The sequence below is a fragment of the Anolis sagrei genome, chromosome 5 (assembly GCF_037176765.1).
Source record: "Anolis sagrei isolate rAnoSag1 chromosome 5, rAnoSag1.mat, whole genome shotgun sequence".
NCBI lineage: Eukaryota > Metazoa > Chordata > Lepidosauria > Squamata > Dactyloidae > Anolis > Anolis sagrei.
Genome location: NC_090025.1, coordinates 163,718,597 through 163,739,693, shown reverse-complemented (window position 1 = coordinate 163,739,693; position 21,097 = coordinate 163,718,597). Strand labels below are relative to the sequence as shown.

The 21,097-nt window shown below is 44.3% G+C and overlaps 1 protein-coding gene across 2 annotated transcripts in view; it reads right to left on the bottom strand.

The window, feature by feature from the left end:
- Positions 1-20,256, bottom strand: part of NPTXR (neuronal pentraxin receptor) — a 45,777-nt gene extending 25,521 nt beyond the window's left edge. Inside the window, exon 1 of one of the 2 annotated variants that reach the window (XM_060777065.2) lies at positions 19,421-20,256. In XM_060777065.2, coding sequence (XP_060633048.2) covers positions 19,421-20,038 — 618 coding nt within the window. In that variant the 5' untranslated portion in view covers positions 20,039-20,256. The remainder of the gene's footprint in view (positions 1-19,420) is intronic. The other variant, XM_060777066.2, reaches the window with a different exon arrangement.
- Positions 20,257-21,097: the final 841 nt, after the last annotated feature.

The following is a 21,097-nucleotide window of genomic DNA, read 5'->3' as shown; positions in this document are numbered from 1 at the left end:
TTCGCAGCCATATAACAGGGTTAGTAGGACAATAGCTTTATAAACAAGCACCTTGGTATCTCTATGAATGTCCTGATCTTCAAACACTCTCTGATTCATTCAGAAAAATGCTGCTCTCGCAGAGCTGAGACGGTGTATTTCAGTGTCAATGCTGACTTTTGTGCAGAGGTGGCTACCAAGGTGACTGAAATCGTCAACATTTTCTAACGTTACACCATTAAGCTGTATTTCTGGCATTACAGACAGATTGGCTGGTGACTGCTGAAACAGCACTTTGGTTTTCTTGATGTTCAATGAGAGGCCGAGCTTCTCATATGTTTCTGCAATACGTGTTTAGAGTGGCCTGTAGGTCTTCTTCTGAATGCGCAAAGACTACATTATCATCGGCATACTGGAGTCCTATAACAGATGTTGCTGTGACCTTGCTTTTGGCTTTCAGTCTGCTGAGGTTAAATAGCTTGCCATCTGTCCGATAGATGATTTCTACTCCGATGGGAAGCTTCCCATCAACAAAATGAAGTATCATAGCGATGAAGATGGAAAATAAGGTTGGGGCACTGTTTGACACCTGATTCCACCTTAAATGGGTCACTTTGGGAGCCATTGCTGTCCAAGACTGTTGCCATCATGTCATCATGGAGGAGCTGTTGGGTATTATATACATCAGGGTTCCTCATCATACAACTATAGTTGTCACAGTGGAATCACAGTAGAGCGAAAGAGCCTTAACATGGCAGGGGAGGGAGATTTGATACACTAAAGCCCACATGTCTTGTTAGATAGAAAGCATTTGGGATACAAGAGTAAGGCAAAACAGCGACATTTTATTCTTCACTGTTAGAAACAAAGGCAGTTCCTTTGAGATCTAGCCTGTATGTGTCCTGCACGAGGCTACAAGCCCCTTTGGAAGCAGACTACAGTGCTGTATTCTGTATACAAATCCTTCTCTTATTGCTGGAAGGAAGAGCCTCAAGGGGCTCTCAGACAGTCTCCCTGAAATATTCCCTCCCTTCCAGATGAAAGACTAAGCAGCAGATTATTTCAGCAATTCACAATTGTATTTTATTGACTCTTACTTTGAGTGCCTTGTTGGCAGAAAAGTAAATAATAAGTACTGTGAATAAAGACAGGACTCAAACCAATAACCTGCACACATGTTAGGACTGCAACCATCATAGAACAACAGAGTTGGAAGAGATCTCGTGGGCCATCCAGTCCAACCCCCTGCCAAGAAGCCGGAAAATCATGTTCAAAGTGTCCCTGACAGATGGCCATCCAGCCTCTGTTTCAAAGCCTCCAAAGAAGCAGCCTCCACCACACTCTGGGACAGAGAGTTCCATTGGTAAACACCTCTCACAGTCAGGAAGTTCTCCCTAATGTTCAAGTGGTTTTCTTGTAATTTGAAGCCATTGCTCTGCTTCCTAGTCTCCAGGGCAGCAGAAAACAAGCTTGCTCCCTCCTTCCTATGACTTCCCATCACATATTTCTACATGGTTCTCATCATGTCTCCTCCCAGCCTTCTCTTCTGCAGGTTAAACATGTCCAGCTCTTTAAGCCATTCCTCATAGGGCTTGTTCTCCAGACCCTTGATTATTTTAGTCGCCCTCTGCTGGACACATTCCAGCTTGTCAACATCTATCTTCAATTGTGGTGCCCAGAACTGGACACAGCATTCCAGGTGTAGTCTGACCAAGGCAGAATAGAGGGGTAGCATGACTTCCCTGGATCAAGACACTATGCTCCTACTGATGAAGGCCAAAATCCCATTGGCTTTTTTAGCTGCCGCATCACATTGTTAGCTCAAGTTTAACTTGTTGTCCATGAGGACTCCAAGATGTTTTTCATACATACTGCTCTTGAGCCAGGCATTCCCCATTCTGTATCTTTGCATTTCATTTTTTTCTGCCTAAGTGGAATATCTTGCATTTGTCCCTGTTGAACTTCATTTTGTTAGTTTTGGCCTCTCTCTCTAATCTTTTAAGATCATTCGAATTCTGCTCCTGTCTTCTAGAGTGTTGGCTATCCCTCCCAATTTGGTGTCAACTGCAAACTTGATGATCATGCCTTCTAACCCTTCATCTAAGTCATTAATAAAGACGGCCATCTGTCGGGGTGCTTTGAATGCGATTTTCTTGCTTCTTGGCGGGATTTGAGAGGTTTCTTCCAACTCTGATTCTATGAATGATATGAAGGGATGGAAACTTATAAAATCAAATAAATATATTACGTTGTCTTACAAAATCCACAAGCAACAGTTAAAATCTACTAACTAACTAACACAAGGCAAGTAGACTAAAATGATCCAAATGCAACATTTAACACTGCAACATGGTTCTGACCAAACAATGAAGTTTGATCTGGACTTAAGATGATCTTCAAATTTAAAGCAACTGAAGGAACAGGATGAATTCATTACAATCAGCTCCAATCTTGATTTCATTGGTTCTACCATAAGCTTGATTTCAATAAAGATCCAACTCACTGCTACCACCAGAACAGTATGATCACCAAAACTTTATTTTCACCTGTCAATTATAAAAACTAGAGATAAACACAGAGGTTTACTAGATTTTGTTGAGATCTAACTTGAAAGTACTAGACAAGGATTTATCACTAAACTCTGCCCAAAATGTTGGCAAAGTTGGGTATTATCTATCTATCTATCTATCTATCTATCTATCTATCATCTATCTATCTATCTATCTATCTATCTATCTATCTATCTATCTATCTATCTCCAAGCTTCATGTACTAAAATATGATATAAAATTATTTTCAGGCTATATGTATATGAAGCATATATGAATTTAGTGTTTATTAAACAGATATTCCAAGATCCAAAATCTGAAATACTTCTGGTCCTAAGCATTTCAGATGAGGGATACTCAACCTGTACAATGATAAAGTAAATGACAAGAAGAGAAGCAGAGTTCATCCTACTGCTGTTTCTGGTCATCTTTATGGTGCCCCAGAACTGCCAGGAGGCAGACTAATTCCAATCTGTACAGGAAATGCTGCAAGTATGGGATGAAAAGTGCAAAAAAAAAATACTACATGATGATGTGAAAGCACACATACACATACCTACATCTTCCAGGTAGCTGCCTTGGGGATCAGAACTGCCTTACAGTCTTTGCACTGGGAGACAAAAACGTATTGATTCTTATGTGTTTTCAAAAATGCAAGGCTTTTAAAGGAGGGCATTCAAGAGGCTCCTGTACTATTTTTATTGTTTTAACTGGACAATTTTTACACTGTTTCATATCATTTTTAATTTATGCTTCAATTAGTTTTTTTATGTTGTGGGTTATTTACTTCCATTTTAATGTTGATCTTTTGTGTGTGTTTGTATGTTGTAGCATGACACATCTGGAAGATGCAAATGTGGTAAAGTTGTACTACATTTATATTCAGGGGTAGCCATGCTGGCAATGCAGTAAATCATAGCATTCTGTAAATGTCTTTCTCTCACACACAGCGGGCTAAACTGCTGAGCTGCTGAACTCGCTGGCCAAAAGATCGGCAGTTTGAATCTGGGGAGTGGGGTGAGCTCCCTCAGTTAGCCCCAGCTTCTGTCAACCTAGCAGTTCAAAAACATGCAAATGTGAGTAGAGCAATAGGTACCACTTTTGTGGGAAGGTAACAGCGCTCCATGCATTCATGCCGATCACATGAACTTAGAGGTGTCTATGGACAAGGCTGGCTCTTTAGCTTAGAAATGGAGATGAGCACCAACCCCCAGTGTTAGGCATGACTAGACTTAATGTCAAGGGGAAACCTTTATCTTTTTTGGTATGTTTTAACAGTATTGCATTTGAATTTCTAAGCCTCCTTGAACTCAGTTTTGGGAGGAATACATCACATATATAATGATAATGACATTAAATTTATCACCCTAATTTAGAACCACCAAACAGAACTTGTAAGAAGATGACAGCAAAAATTAATTATTGTTAGGAAAACCAGTGCAGTGAAGAATACAAGTAGCATGGCAATTTGATGAAATACGGCAAGATAGTAGGACAGAGCGTGACAGCAATATTATGCTATATCCAAGGCTAAATGTAATGATTTCAGTGCTGAGCTAGACAGCAGGAAACCAGGGTTCAAATCCTTAGTTGCTTTCAGAAATCTTAGGCATGTCACACTCTCTCAGCCATAGAGAAAGGCAATGGCAAACCATGTCTGAACAAATCAAGCCAAGAAAATCTGGTAATAGTTTCAACCTTAGGTTTTCCATAAGTCAGACTTGAAGGCACACAACGATGTGTCAAGACAATGTAATATAAATCCTGTTTAACTCAGTAGGATCTTACTCTGGTGTGGCTACATTACACTCTGCTCCTAAGTGCCTTTTGTTCAAATGGTGTTTTAATCTATCAGTAGGATTTTTATGTGGAGTTTACACTTCTGAATTTCTGAAGAAAAGGACCCTATCTTACTTTATCCATATATATAAAATTAATTTCCTTCCTGTTTGTTATTCCGTTATGTGAAAATAGCTAGTGGATTTTCACCAAATTTGTGATATAGGCGACATGAAAGGCATGGAACTCATAGAGCAGGGAGAACAGGCATTCTGGTTATTTATGTCGTGCATACTGAGACGGTGGGTTTAGTAGCCCATTGATAGACACATGATGTCTCAAGGGCAATTTGGAGTAATATGCAACATGAAGAACAATTGAAGCGCATTCTCCAAATCAGCCAAAACCGAACCTTCCTTAATTATGGTTAATTATTTAATTAATTAATTATTTATTTGCCATATTTATATCCCACCTTTCTCAACTCAAAAGGGACTCAAAGTGGTGCACATAAAGTCACAATTTAATGCCATACAATACAAACAATACATGTGCAGTAAATAAAAAAACATATACATTAAAACACCCACTGAAACATTTCAACATGAAAAACATTAAAATCACATAATCCAAGATCATAGGCTGGGCTGTTCCAGTTATCATTGCACCATTCTATATTGACATATTGCACTTATCCAAAAGCAACACTGCACTCAAGCAACACTGAGTACTACAGTTGGTATATGCAAAGTGCCAAAAAACCCTCTCTCAGTAGTTCACATATAACCTCACAGCAACCTTTCTAAATCAGCATATCCATACAAGCTGTCCCTGATTTTTAGCTCTCTATTAAATAATAGTAATGTAAATGTGTGTGTGTGTGTTAATGTGCTTGTGTTCTGCTGATTCATTCAGTCTGAAATCCTGTGTTCAGGCAGTCCCCAGATTACAAACATCTGACTTACAAATGACTCATAGTTACAAGCAGGTTTTTTTTTGTCGTGTCAGGAGTGACTTGAGAAACTGCAAGTTGCTTCTGTTGTGAGAGAATTGGCCATCTGCAAGGACGTTGCCCAGGGGACTCCCGGATGATTTGATGTTTTATCATCCTTGTGGGAGGCTTCTCTCATATCCCCGCATGAGGAGCTGGAGCTGATAAAGGGAGCTCATCAGCCTCTCCCCGGATTCGAACCTGTGACCTGACGGTCTTCAGTCCTGCCGGCGCAGGGGTTTAACCCACTGCACCACCGGGGGCTCCACAAACAGGGGTGAGACAATAGGAAACGAGAGGAATCTACTCCCCAGAATGGAAATTCACTCCTTGAAGAGTTTTCATGGGAAAAAAGAAATCTCCACTAATGCTTTATCACAAATCCTTGTTTCCACAACAAGCCAATTTTTCAGAATTATCACAGAAAGTGAAGTGAAATCTTCTTAATAGGGGCACAGAAAAAAAAATAAACACCACTTCCCTATGTTATATCCAAAGCTAAATGTATTTACAGATTTGCTTGGAGTTACACTTTAAAATGTCCCTTTTCTGATTTACATACAAATTCAGCTTAAGAACAAACCTACAGAAGCTATCTTTTTCGTAACTTAGGAACTGCCTATATCAGTGGTCCTCAACCTGTGGGTCCCCAGATGTTTTAGTCTTCAACTCCCTGAAATCCTAACAGCTGGTAAACTGGCTGGGATTTCTGAGAGTTGTAGGTCAAAACACCTGGAGACCCACAGGTTGAGAACCACTAGCCTATACTGTTACATGGATATTGTTTTCACTGAACGTTTGACTCAATGTGGATGGGATGCCACAAGGTGAAGGGGACAAGAAACCCTCAGATCACTAACCAAGTTGGACAGGATTGCAGGGATATTCTCATGTCTTGTGCGTGTCATCAGCTTCCTTCTAGAAGCCCTGAAGACAAGTTGAACTCTGGGGAACATGTCTGATGCTAATGGCTTATGTGAGAAATCGCTAGAGAAAATCACAGATCTTTCAGCACGGTCCCTTAGCAACTGTCAGGATCATTTCTTTACTTCTCCACTATCAAAAACGCATATCCATAGGACAGTTGGGGCAATCTCATCATTTGAAAAACGAGTGTTCTAATAGGACCGCTACAAAATCAAATAAAAGAGAAGATGTATAATCTTCCTGCTCAGGGTTTTGATGTGCCACAGGGATGGCGATTACAGGACTTGTATAGGTGGATACCTACAATGAGTTATCATTGGGAATCAACTGGTGGTTGTACTGGCAATAGTGATATAGCATTGCAAAAGTAAGGCACCAAGAGCTGTTATTTAATTGTTATAACAAGAAGAATTATTTCACCAAAGAGTTGTAAGAAACTCTATGTATTATGTCTTGTTTATGTAAGTTGCTTTTTATAATTTTTATTGAGCTGTTATGATTTGTTATGTTATTTAGTGGTTAAACCACTGAGCTGCTGAACTTCTGACCAAAAGGTTGGTGGTTCAAATCCAGGGAGTGAAGTGAGCTCCCACTATTAGCCCCAGCTTCTGCCAACTTAACAGTTCAAAAATATGCAAATGTGAGTAGATCAATAGTTACCACTCCAGCGGGAAGGTAACCGTGATCCATGCAGTCATGCTAACCACATGACCTTGGAGGTGTCTATGGACAACCCCGGCTCTTTGGCTCAGAGATGGAGATGAGCACCAACTCCCAGAGTCAGACATGACTAGACTTAATGTCAGGGTAAACCTTTACTTTTACCTTTAAGCTGCCCTGAGTCCCTTCGGGGAGATAGGGCAGGCTATAAATAAAGTACTGCTATTATTATTATTATTCTTATTCTTATTATTATTATTATTTTACTGACACAAAAACACAGTATGACACAGCAAATGAGATATACATGCTGGATTTTGTATCACAAAATCACAAGTTGAACACTTCCCAAGAGTTTAGGACTGTGTGATATATTTTCGAATGATGCGTGCAGATCCAAGTAAGGCGGCCTTTCGCAGTTGACAGATCGTGATTTTGTCAATGTTTTCTAATGCCAGCTGAGATCTTTTGGCACAGCACCCAGTGTGCCGATTATTATTATTATTATTATTATTATTATTATTATTATTATTATGCTATGCAAAAACACACAACCAAAGCACTCCTGACAGATGGCCATTCAGTACCTGTTTAAAAACAGGTGCTGAATGGCCATCTTTTAGAGAAAGAGATCTTACCACATAGCATATACCACTGCCGATCAGCTCCTATCCTCCCAATGTTTAGGTGGAATCTCTTTTCCTACAATTTGAATCCATTGCTCTGTGTCCTAGTCTCTGTAGTAGCAGAAAACAAACTTGCTCCCTTCTCAATATGACATCCTTTCAAATATTTAAACATGGTTATCATGTCCCTTCTTAACCTTTTCTTCTCTAAGCTAAACATACACAGCTCCCTATGCCGCTCCTCATAAGGCTTGGCTTCCTGATCCTTTTCCATTTTAAATAAATTTTAATTAATGTAACAAGGAAGGAGACTTGTAGGCATTTTATCAATCCCATAGGGAAGGTGACTCTTCCCTTGATTTTGCAGCCACCACAGGGACCACGGGAACTGTCCCAGTTCTGAATCTCTCTCAGGAATCAGAGAGTCAGCAAAGCATAGCACAGGAATGGACAAACTTGGGCCCTCCCGGTGTTTTGGACTCCAACTCCCACCATTCCTAACAGCCTCAGGCCCCTTCCTTTTCCCCCACAGCAGCTTAAGTTTGCCCATGCCTGGTGTAGCAGTTTGAGTGTTGGAGCATAAATCTGAAGACCAAGATTTGATTTCTCACTCAGCCATGGAAACCCTAGCTGACCTTTGACAAGTCACACCCTCTCAGCCTAGAAAACCCTGTGATAGATTCACCTTCAAATTGTCATCAGGTGGAAATGACATGAAAGCACATAACCGTTGTAACAAACTTTGGAGGATTTCTTTGACGCCTGAATTAAAACCTAGTGGGGAGTCACTGACTGGCTGAATTAGAGCCACTTGCTGCCATTGCATCGAATCCAGAGTAGCTGTCAAAAGAGTAATTGTAAAACCAACTGGATTCAATGACCCCATAGCAACAGGTCCACCATCCACTTCCGATCTTATGTGTTTTTCTTTAATCAAATAAAGATTGACCCATGCCACAAGCAATGAACTGTGGTATAAACACCAAGAACTGGGAAGCCCTGGCGCTGGAACACTTTAACTGGAGGTCAGCTGTAATCAGCAGTGCTGCGGAATTTGAAGAAGCATGAATGGAGGGCAAAAGGGAGAAACATGCCAAGAGGAAGGTGCCTCAAGCCAACCCTGACTGGGACTGCCGTCCACATGGAAACTATGGAAGATGCAGATCAAGAATAGAGCTCCACAGCGACCTACGGACCCACCGCCAAGATGCTACACTTGAAGGACCATCATCCTTGGGCTATGAGGGATCGCCTAAGTAAGTAAGTAAGTAAGTAAGTAAACAACAGAGAGGAAACAAACAAGGATATCTAATTACCTCTCAACAAAAGATTTTCCCAGGCACTGCCAGGCCATCAAATGCTAATCAAGGTGGTCAGTTGAAACATCCACACCTAGCTCCAACAGACAAGAGTCCTTTGTTCCACCCTGGTCATTCCACAGATATATAAACCCTTTTTCCTAGTTCCAACAGACCTCACTACCTCTGAGGATGCTTGCCATAGATGCAGGCGAAACGTTTGGAGAGAATGCCTCTAGAACATGGCCATATAGCCCGAAAAACCTACAACAACTAAGTAAGAATCAATGGTAGATCCAGAACCAAACCCCAACAGATACTAAGGACCCACTGTATTTTTAAAATGCTAAAATGAATAACATAAATGAACTACTTGGGGGGGGGACCCAATCTCTGTTATTAATAATTTACAAATATTGCATTCTCCGTGCCTTGAATTTTTAATAAACCCATCCTTACAGCCAAGCTGATCGCTTAGCCAAGGGAATCCGAAAGAAGTATGTTGCTTCCTTAACATGTTCTGTTCAGGGGTGCGGTCAATTCTTCTATGTCTATATTCTCCTTTATGTAAGGTGTAACAGAACACACAGAAGCTTGGATTCAACAAAGAGCCCTTCCAGACAGGCCCTATATCCCAAGTTTTCTGCTTTAAACTAGATTATATGAGTCTGCACTATCAGATAATCTGGGATAAATAGAAAACCTGGGATCGGATCCTGGAATATAGAACCAAATAATCTAAAGTAGGTTATTTTATTAATGTATATATCCCCCCCTTAATGTTATCCTAGCTTTGACTGGGTCAAAACACCATTACTAGGACAAAGTCACCAACAACAGAGAAGAACAGATCAATACTAACAATAGCAATCAATAAACAGCAGGACAAATGGAGCAATTAAAACAATTCTGGGTTAAACAAATTAGAAGCCCAGGAAAAGGAAACGACCTTCATTTGCTTCCAGGAAATGAAATCAGGTGAGCTTCCCTGAGGAGAGGACTCTGAAAGTGAGGTGCCACACGTAAAAAGACCCTGGTTTTGGTTATGAAAGAGCAGGCATGGGCAAACTTGTGCCCTTCAGGTGTTTTGGACTCCGACTCCCACCATTCCTAACAGCCTCAGGCCCCTTCCTTTTCCCCCTCGGCCGCTTAAGCGGCCGAGGGGGAAAAGGAAAGGGCCTGAGGCTGTTAGGAATGGTGGGAGTTGGAGTCCAAAACATCTAGAGAGCACAAGTTTGCCTGTGCCTATGTTACATGATATAAAGCTTTGCCCTAGTGCCGTCTATAAGCTTTCCTCCCTGCTGGAATACACACGATAGTAGTCACAGAAATAGGTTATGTATACAAATATGCCCGTTTGCAGGTAAACAAGTTGGTGGAGCTTTTACAAAAACTATACAAACAGACACATGCTTGTTACTTGAGTCACCCTGCCATCCTTCCTTCAGTAGCCGCATTGTCCCAAGGCGCTATCAAATCCTTTGAGAATATTTGATTCCCAGCCACGTTTTAATTAATACCCGAGGGGCCAAACTCTTATCTCCTCCATTAAAATACTGTTTATTATGGGAAAAGCTAGCAGGTATTTTGCATATCAGAGCATCTGGAATTGATCTCACTTTCAACTAATTATTGCTTCCAGCTGGCCACAGTGATCCACGCTCTGGTTACATCCCGGATAGATTACCGCAATGCACTCTACATGGGGCTGCCTTTGAAGACTGTTCGGGAACTTTAACTAGTTCAATGGGCGGCAGCCAGACTGCTCACCAGAGAGCCATACAGGGAGCACACCACTCCCCTGTTATGTCAACTCCACTGGCTGCTGGTCCATTTCTTTATAGGCTGGTTTTGGCCTATAAAGCCCTAAATGGCTCCGGTCCAGCTTACTTGTCCGAACGTATATCTCTCTATGTTCCGCCTCATAGTAAGATCCACCAGGGAAGCCCTGCTCTCAATCCCACCAGCTTTGCAAACGCGTCTGGTGGGGAGGAGGGACAGGACCTTCTCGGTGGTGACCCCCTGCTTGAGGAACTCACTCCTCAGCGAGATTAGATCAGCGTCCTCCCTCCTTTCCTTTAGGAAAAAACTGAAATAATGGTTTTGGAACCAGGCCTTTGGCTAGCAGGGATAACGGCGCTTTGGACACTGAACTGGACCATATGATTGGATAAAAATGGAAACAGCTATATAATTGTTTAACTAATGTTTATTGTTTTTAAATTATTATGTATTTATGGTTTTGTATTGTTATATTGTGATTTGCAGCATCAAATTGTTGCCAGTGTTAGCTGCTGAGTTGAGAAGGACGGGGTTGAGAAGGACGGGGTAGAAATGTTGTAAATAAATAAATAAATAAATAAATCCATTTCATGAATGCCTAATCTGACCTCTGTGTTTTTAACTCTTCAGAAACACTTATTTTATCACTATGTAGTATTGGAGCCCGCAAAAGCGCAGCGGGTTAAACCACTGAGCTGCTGAAGTTGCTGATCGAAAGGTCGGCGGTTTGAATCTGGGAGCGGGGTGAACTCCCGCTGTTAGCCCCAGTTTCTGCCAACCTAGCAGCTTGAAAACATATGTGAGTAGATCAATAAGTGTCATTTCGACGGGAAGGTAACGGCGCTCCATGCAGTCATCCTGGCCACATGACCAAGGAGGTATCTATGGACAATGCCGACTCTTCAGCTTAGTAATGGAGATGAGTACTAACTCCCAGAGTTGGAAAAGGAAGGGGGCTGAGGCTGTTAGGAATTGTGGAAGTAGAAGTCCAAAACACCTGGAGGGCCCAAATTTGCCCATGCCTGTAATAAAGTTTAGCTCTATGCCTTCCAAATTAAAAAGTAGTCGCACAAAGCCTCCTTGGGAGTGAATTTTAATGCTATATGACCAAGAGCACATGCCCAGCTGCATGTGCAATGTGCACATACATCAATGCACAATCATGTCTCTTGTCCATGTGCATCAATGCAGAATGCATGGCCATATGTGCAACTGCAGTTCTGCAAACTTCAACTGGATACAGCTGTTCCGCAAGGGACAGAAATGCCCAGAGGCTTCTAAAAGGGAATTTGTGCATATATAAGTCACCAAGAGGATACTGCCTCCTGTTTCCTGTGACTTATCTAAAGAGAATATAAAACCACAGGTCGCTTTCCAGTATTGATCTTGGAGAAATTACTTTTTTGTGTGCATGGCTTCCAAAATCTCCCAGCTAGCATGGCTACTATCCATACCTCTTGAGGGGGTCTTCTAATAAAAAATGCTGATGTTAAAAACGTTTTCAAGTTCTAGTCCATTGTGACCAAGACAGATTGCGCAAATACTCAAAGAGAGTGAGCTAGAGCATCACCATCCGATCTTTCCTTCCCCTCCCAATCTGTTACGGGAAGCTGAGCTATACATAGTGATTTGCAGGCTTCGATCAGGACACAAGATCATGGGAGGTCTTGAACTTGAAGGTAGCAGCTTCATCCCAGGCATAAGTACCCAAATCTGGCCGAAGCAGTACACTGTGAACCTGTGACAGCCAGTTTGAGTTACGTTCCTGCTGCAGAAGTGTTGGGTTGCGTACCTGCTGCATACACTTGCTGCATACATACCACTGCCTGTTGTTTGTTTTACTCAGTGTCCAGACATCTAAACAGGGAGCAGTTATTTGAATGCATTTGAATCATTTCGACCCTGTTTGCCAATCCTCCCAAATGCCCCCAGAGCAGCTTACAAGGATCAGTCCACTGGCCAGCTCTTGCCCTCAAGCTTAACAGTCTTTTGAACACATCAAACATGGACTCAGATCAGTGACCGGGATGGCTTTAGCTTCTTTTGGGCTTTTATTGTTAGCGGCAAAGCATGCAATAACGTGCACGATGGTACTCTTTCTTTGTACATAACTTCCAGTCTCTGCATCAACTACTCCGAGCACACTTATGGGTCACGAAGGTCCAAAGCTTCTTTCCTCCCTCTCTTTTTTTCTCATTCAGTCGTTTAAACACACACAGAGCTTCTCAAGGGGAGCATTGGCTGTAGCTGCTTCTCTTTCTGTGAGCTTTGCACTCATCTATTTGTAATCAGACAAGGGGAAAAAATCTGGGGCAAAGATTCAGAGAAATGTGATGAGAAAAAATAACACTGGAAAGAAAGAAGAGCAAATGACCTGCGGCCAATCTCTTGAATGTATGTTGATGTAAAACAGCTTCTGACTTTGAAAAATAGAAAAATATAGCAGTCTGAAAATTATAACTGTTATACACACATGCATGCTGTGTGTGTGTGTGTGTGTAATGTTTGTTTGTGGGATTAACATAACTCAAAAACCACTGGACAAATTGACACCAAATTTGGACACAATACACGTATTACGCCAACGAGTGACCATCACTCATAAAAACACTGAAAAATACAGTAGAAGAGATTTAAAAAGTCAAAAAAAATTACAACACATGTGTAAAACCACATATATACACACAAATACACATATATACACATATACACAAATATTTATATACACGCACACATATACGCATACAAAGCACATATACACAGACTGGGCCACAGCAATGTGTGGCAGGGGATGGCTAGTATACACACACACACACACATTTAGGTTTTATGCTGGCTAGCTAATAATATTATCAAAGTTGTATAAGTATTGTCAAGGGTTTTCATGGCCAGAATCACTGGTTTGTTGTGACTTTTCTGAGCTGTATGGCCATATGCAAAAAGCATTAACTCCTGACATTTTGCCTTCATCTATGGCAGGCATCCACAGAGGTTGTGGGGCTGTATGGCCATGTTCCAGAAGCATTCTCTCCTGACATTTCGCCTTCATCTATGGCAGGCACCCTCAAACCTCACAACCTCTGAGAATGCCTATTGTAGATGCAGGCGAAATGTCAGGAGAGAGAATACTTCTGGAACATGGCCATACAGCCCGGAAAACTCACAACAAACCATTGTCTACAATGGGACAAAGTTGTAAAATTGACAATCATATACTTCCCACAATGAACAGGTTTGCCGTAGACCAGAAATACTGGCTCCATCTTTATCATTTTGTTAACTTCATGACTCTGAAGAGCTAATTTGAGTATTGACACAATACTAAAGGTAAAGATAAAGGTGGTAGTCATCTCTATTTCTTAGCCAAAGAGCTGGCATTGTCCATAGACACCTCCAAGGTCATGTGGTCAGCATGACTGCATAGAGCGCCATTATCTTCTCGCCGAAGTGATAACTATTGATCTACTCACATTTGCATGTTTTCAAACTGCTAGGTTGGCAGAAGCTGGGGCTAACAGCAGGAGTTCTACCTGCTCCCCGGATTCAAACTTCTGATTTTTTGGTCAGCAAGTTCAGCAGATTGGCAGTTTAACCCACTGCACCACTGGGGGCTCCAATTTTATTTATCTATTCAATTGTTGCATTTATATGCTGCTTTTCTCACCCCTGAGGGGACTCAAAGGGTGTCCTTCCAACATAACAGTGGCAAAGTTCAATGCCGTACATACATGTGAAAACCAAAACATAATTTCTAGACCAGTGTTTCTCAACCTGGGAGTCGGACCACTGGGGAGGGGGGGGGGGGTCACGAGGGGGTGTCAGAGGAGTTGCCAAAGACCATCAGAAAACCCAGTATTTTCTGTTGGTCATGACGGTTCTGTGTGGGAAGTTTGGCCCAATCCTATCATTGGCGGGGTTCAGAATGCTCTTTGATTGTAGGTGAACTATACATCCCAGCAACTACAACTCCCAAATGTCAAGATCTATTTTCCCCAAACTCCACCAAAGTTCACATTTGGGAATTTTGAGTGCCAAGTTTGGTCCAGATCCATCATTGTTTGAGTCCACAGTTCTCTCTGGTTGTAGGTGAACTACAACTTCCAAACTCAAGGTCAATGCCCACCAAACCTTTTCAGTATTTTCTGTTGGTCATGGGAGTTCTGTGTGCCAAATGTGGCTTAATGTTATCGTTGGTGGAGTTCGGAATGCACTTGATTGTAGGTTAACTATAAATCCCAAATGACAAAATCAATCCCCCGCAACCCTATCAGTATTCAAAATTGGGCGTATTGGGTTTTTTTGCCAAATTTGGTCCAGTGAATGAAAATACATCCTGCATATTCAGATGTTTACATTACGATTCGTAACAGTAGCAAAATTACAGTTATGAAGTACGAAAATAATGTTATGGTTGGGGGTCACCACAACATGAGGAACTGTATTAAGGGGTCACTACATTAGGAAGGTTGAGAAACACTGATCTAGACAATAACATATACTATAAATTAAGAACCTTAGCCATATTACACAAATCAGCGTAAAACAACATATACATTAAAATCTAATCATTAAAACATCAATTTCAACAGTTATTTAAAATCATGCATACATAGTGATTAAAGAATAAGTGTTTCTGAACAATTAAAAACACAGAGGTCGGAATAGACATTCATGGAATAGAAGCCATAATTAGTTCAAAGTGAACCACATTGAGATAATCTAACACAAACCCAGATTTTGTAGACCAATTCCAGATGCTCTGATATGCAAAATACCTGCTAGCTTTTTCCGTAATATACAGTGCTTTAATGGAGGAGATAAGAGTTTGGCCCCTCGAGTATTAATTAAAACGTGGCTGGAAATCAAATATTCTCAAAGGATTCGATAGCGCCTTGGGACGACGCGGCTGCTGAAGGAAGATCGGCGGGGTGACTCAAGTAACAAGGATACATGTGTTTGTTTGTATATTTTTTGTAAAAGCTCCACCAACTTGTTTACCTGCAAATGGGCATATTTCTGAACATAACCTATTTCTGTGACTACTATCATGTGTATTCCAGCAGCGAGAAAAGCTTATAGAGGGCACTAGGGCAAAGATTTATATGCTGTAACACAGGCATGGGCCAACTTGGGCTCTCTGGGTGTTTTGGACTCCAACTCCCATCATTCCTAACAGCCTCAGGCCCTTTCCTTTCCCCCCTCAGCCGCTAAGCTTAAGCGGCTGAGGGGGGAAAGGAAGGGGCCTGAGGCTGTTAGGAATGATGGGAGTTGGAGTCCAAAACACCCAGAGAGCCCAAATTGGCCCATGCCTGCTTCAACATGTATTTAGTATACCTGCCAACCATTTACCTGCCTGCTTTTTCATATACATCCCCATCACCTTCATCCCCAAATTCCAGAATGAGAAAGTCAACAGCAAAGGACTTTGCAATTTACCCAAACTATGTATCACCGCTATGATTAAAGTTCTTTTAATTACATGAATAATTAAAATGCAATTAAGCTCTCCCAGCATCCCTAGGGGCAGAAGATAAAGGGGAAGAGGGAAGGATCACGAACAAATTAAATTTTCCTTAGTGAAAGGGGACACTATTTATATTTTTCTGCATAGGGGTTTCATAATAGGTGAGGAAGCTGGGGAGGGGGCAAAGCGAAACAGGGTTTCATGGGGGAAAACAGCCCAGGCAACGGAGGCAATGTGTGCCCATCATGTTCAGTATGGCATCTACCCGAAGCTTAATTCATGTTATCAGGGTGAAGTTGCCATCTGTTCTCTTTTGATGCTAGAAATGGGCTGCAGTTGCTTCCTCCTAGTAAGACTCTTCCTTCCCGCCAGTGCAGGAGGATCATCGTAAATGCTTGGCGACGCCAACATAACAATAGTAATACATCAGCATGTCAGTTAACCAGCACCCATGGAGATCAGTAGATCCCAGCTAAATGTAGTTTCTGGTTGCTTAAGCGTTACTATTACAAATAGGCTTAACTGATATGATACCCCAATCTATTCCATACCAGAAACTCTGCATCATAATAATAATAATAATAATAATAATAATAATAATAATATATACCGTAACCCTAACTTTATCTCTCTGAGGGGACTCAGGGCGGATTCCAGCATAAACAAACACAAAGGCAAACATTCAGTGCCTAGAAACAATTTTATATGCATTGACTTTATATTAATATTGAAATTAAAAGCAGTAATTAAAAGCAAATAAAGACAAAGGCAATGCAACACAGCTTTGCAAAATTATAAAAACAGTTTGATGAATGCAATATGCACTTTGAGTTAATTGGCAGTCAGTAAACTCTTGCTGGTTGCTTGAGAGTCCCAATTGCCTCTGGCTAACTGAGAATCTAGTGTAGTAGCGTGATTACAAGAGAGGTTAAAGCAGGCATGGGCAAATTTTGGGGGGAGATGTTGACATGCTGGAATGCGTCCAGAGGATGGTGACTAAAATGATCAAGAGTCTGGAGAACAAGCCCTATGAGGAGCGGCTTAAAGAGCTGGGCGTGTTTAGCCTGCAGAAGAGAAGGCTGAGAGGAGACATGATGAGGGCCATGTATAGATATGTGAGGGGAAGTCATAGGGAGGAGTGTGTAAACTTGTTTTCTGCTGCCCTGGAGACTAAGATGTGGAACAATGGCTTCAAAAAAATATCTTATTTTCTGCTGTCCTGGAGACAAGGACACAATGGAACAATGGCTTCAAACTACAAGAAAGAAAGGAGATTCTACCTGAACGTTAGGAAGAACTTGGTGACAGTGAGCGCTGTTCAGCAATGGAACTCTCTGCCCCGGAGTGTGGTGGAGCCTCCTTCTTTGGAGGCTTTTAAACAGAGGCTGGATGGCCATCTGCCGGGGGTCCTTTGAATGTGATTTTCCTGCTTCTTGGCAGGGGTTTAGACTGGATGGCCCATGAATTCTCTTCCAAATCTAGGATTCTATGATTTTACCCAAAAAGAGAGGAGAAGAGGGAAAGGAGACGAAGAAGAAAGCAGATACCAAGAACTAGTTGGCACTGGGCAAAGGAGAATGGCTCCCCAAAAAGGGAAAGGGAAGAGATGTGTGGAGGGCAAAAGGACCCACCATCACCATCACCACCACTAACAACAGTTTAGCACTGGAAATAAAGGAAGGCTGGGGGAATGGGAAAGCGGGAAGGAAGAGAAAAGCGGGGAGGAGGAGAAAGGGTCCACCAAGAATAACTGGTTGGTACTGGGAAATGTAGATGGTTAAGAGGGGAAAGGGAAAAGGAGAAGAAAGAGAAAAGGGAACTGGGTGGCATTGGGGCAAAGTGGGTGTCCAGGAAGACTGCTTTGTAAAGAGGGAAGGCAAGGAGATGTTGAAAAGATGACAGAGCAGGCATGGGTTGACTTGGGTCCTCCAGGGGTTTTGGGCTCCAACTCCCACCATTCCTAACAGCCTCAGCCCCTTTCCTTTCTCCCCTCTGCCTGTATTAGAAGGAAGGCAGCCCAGGCTAGAGCAGGTTTAAGCGGCTGAGGGGGAAAAGGAAGGGGCCTGAGGCTGTTAGGAATGGTGGGAGTTGGAGTCCCAAACCTTGGAGGACCCAAGTCGGCCCATGCATGAGCTACACTATATTTGAAGGAAGGTAGCCCAGGCTAGATTAGGTTTAAGTGGCTGAGGGGGGAAAGGAAGGAGCCTGAGGCTGTTAGGAATGGTGGGAGTTGGAGTCAAAACCCTGGAGGACCCAAGTCAGCTCATGAAGGAAGGCAGGCCAGGCTAGAGCAGGCTTAAGCGGCTGAGGGGGAAAAGAAGGGGGCCTGAGACTGTTGGGAATGGTGGGAGTTGGAGTCCCAAACCCTGGAGGACCCAAGTTGGCCCATGCATGAGTCACACTATATTTGTAGGAAGGCAGACCAGGCTAGAGCAGGCTTAAGCAGTTGAGGGGGGAAAGGAAGGAGCCTGAGGCTGTTAGGAATGGTGGGAGTTGGAGTCCAAAACCCCTTGAGGTCCCAAGTTGAGGTGCATGCACTGTATTTGAAGGATGGCAGCCCAGGGTAGAGCAGGCTTAAGTGGCTGAGGAGGGGAAAGTAAGGGGGCTGAGGCTGTTAGGAATGGTGGGAGTTGGAGTCCAAAACCCTGGAGGACCCAAGTCAGCCCATGCATGAGCTACACTATATTTGAAGGAAGGCAGGCCAGGCTAGAGCAGGCTTAAGCAGCTGAGGAGGGGAAAGGAAGAAGCCTGAGGCTGTTAGGAATGGTGGGAGTTGGAGTCCAAAACCCCTTGAGGTCCCAAGTTGAGCTACATACACTGTATTTGAAGGATGGCAGCCCAGGGTAGAGCAGGCGTAAGTGGTTGAGGGGAAAAATGAAGGGGCCTGAGGCCATTAGGAATGGTGGGAGTTGGAGTCCAAAATCTTTGTGGACCCAAGTTGGCCCATGCATGAGCTGCCCTGTGTTAGAAGGAAGGCAGCCCAGGATAGATAAGGCTTAGGCGGCTGAGGGGGGAAAGGAAGGGGCCTGAGGCTGTTAAGAATGGTGGGAGTTGGAGTCCCAAACCCTGGAGGACCCAAGTTGGCCCATGCATGAGCTACACTGTATTAGAAGGAAGGTAGCCTAGGCTAGATTAGGTTTAAGTGGCTGAGGGGGGGAAAGAAGGGACCTGAGGCTGTTAGGAATGGTGGGAGTTGGAGTCCAAAACTCCTGGAGGACCCAAGTTGGTCCATGCTTGTGCCAGAAGCACAGAACAAAGGTGAAATGCCCTCAAAGACGGCAGGAAAGGAGGAGAAAGGCTTTGACCAAGCGCGGGTCGGCATTGGGCGAAATGTCTTGGGGGAGGCCAAGGGACGGCTGCCTTACCTCGATCTTGTCGATGCGTCCCTTGAGGGCGCGGACGGCCTCCTCGAGCTCGCGGACGAGGGCGGGCGAGTCCCAGGGCAGGTCCCGCATGGCGCCTCCGTCGTCGTCCTGGAAGCTCCTCTCCAGCCCGTTCTCGCAGCGGCTCAGCTTGGTGGTGAGCTCGCGGATGGTCTCCTGGTCGGTGCGGATCTGCTCCTTCTGCTGGCGGGCCGTCTGGCGGAGCTGCTCGGCGGTGCTTTGGAGGAAGAAGAGCTCCTCGCTGGCGGAGGCAGGCAGGCCCGGCCCGTCGCCCTGGGGCCCGCCTTCGGAGGGGCACTCGGAGGCCAGCGGCGTGCAGAGGAAGCGGCTGAAGAGCTGCTGGTGCTGCTCCTGGCGGGGACGGGCGCTGGCCAGCAGGTCCAGCAAGGCGTCCGGGGAGCCGCCTCCCCCTCCCGCTCCGTGGCCGTGGAGAGCGCCCAGGGTCTTGTCCGCGCCGGGAAGGAGGGCGGCAGCGCTGGCATCGTGCCCTCCGGGGCTGGAGACATTGTCGGGGTGCCCTCCTCCTCCTCCCCCGCGGCTGCCTCCCGCCGGGTAGACGCTCGCGATGATGCAGATGACGGCCCCGAGGAAGGCCAGCATCCCGGCGGCCAGCAGCACCACCAGAAACTTCAGGGTGGCAGCGTCCAGGGGGGCAGCGGCCGGGAAGAACGAAATGGATGGACCGGGGAGGGAGGGAAGGAAGGAAGGAAGGAAGGAAGGAAGGAAGGAGAGAGAAGACCAGAGAGAGAGAGAGAGAAGGGGCCCCGGAGGAGGCAGAGCCCAGGAGCCTCCGCTGATGCCGCTCTCTCCGCTCGCTGGCGCCGGGGATGCGGGATTATATCGGGATTGGAGGGAGAAGAGGGCGCGTCACTGCCTCCACCCCCCCCCCCCCGCTCCGCCGGAGACGGGCCTGCCTTAACCCTCTCCGCGCTGGAAGGAAAGGAAGGAGGGAGGAGGGAGGGAGAGGGAGGGAGGATAGGAGAGGGAAGACGAGAGAAGGAAGGGAGGATGGAAGAGGGAAGGGGAGAGGGAGGAAGAGATGGAAGAGATAGCGGGAGATGGGAGGGAGGAGAGAGGGAAAGATGGAAGGGAGAGGGAGGACAGAAAAGGGAGAGAAAAGGAGATGGAAGGGAGTAAGGAAGAGAGGATGGAAGAGGGAAGGGGAGAGAGAGAACGGGAGAGGGAGGAAGGGATGGAAGAGATAGCGGGAGATGGGAGGGAGGAGAGAGGGAAAGATGGAAGAAAAGGGAAGGAGAGAGAAAAAAGGGAGGGATGGAAGAGAGAGAGGGAGATAGAAGTCAGGGAGGGAGGGAAGAAGGGAGTAAGGAAGAGAGGAAGAAAATAGGGGGAAAAGAGGAAGAGAGGGAAGAGGAAAAAGGGAAGGAGAGAGAGAAGGAGAGGGGGAGAGAAGGATGGAAGAGAGAGCCAGAGATGTTAGGGAGGGGGGGAGGGAAGAAGGAAGTAAAGGAAAAGAGGGAGGAAGAGGAAGGGAGGATAAAAGAGGGAAGGAGAGGGAGGGACGGAAGAGAGAGAGGGAGATGAAAGAGGGAAGGAAGCAGGGAGCAAGGAAGAGAGGAAGAAAAGGGAGAGAAGAGGAAGTGGGGAAGGATGGAAGAGGGAAGGAGAGAGCGAGAAGGAGAGAGGGAGGAAGGAAAGGAT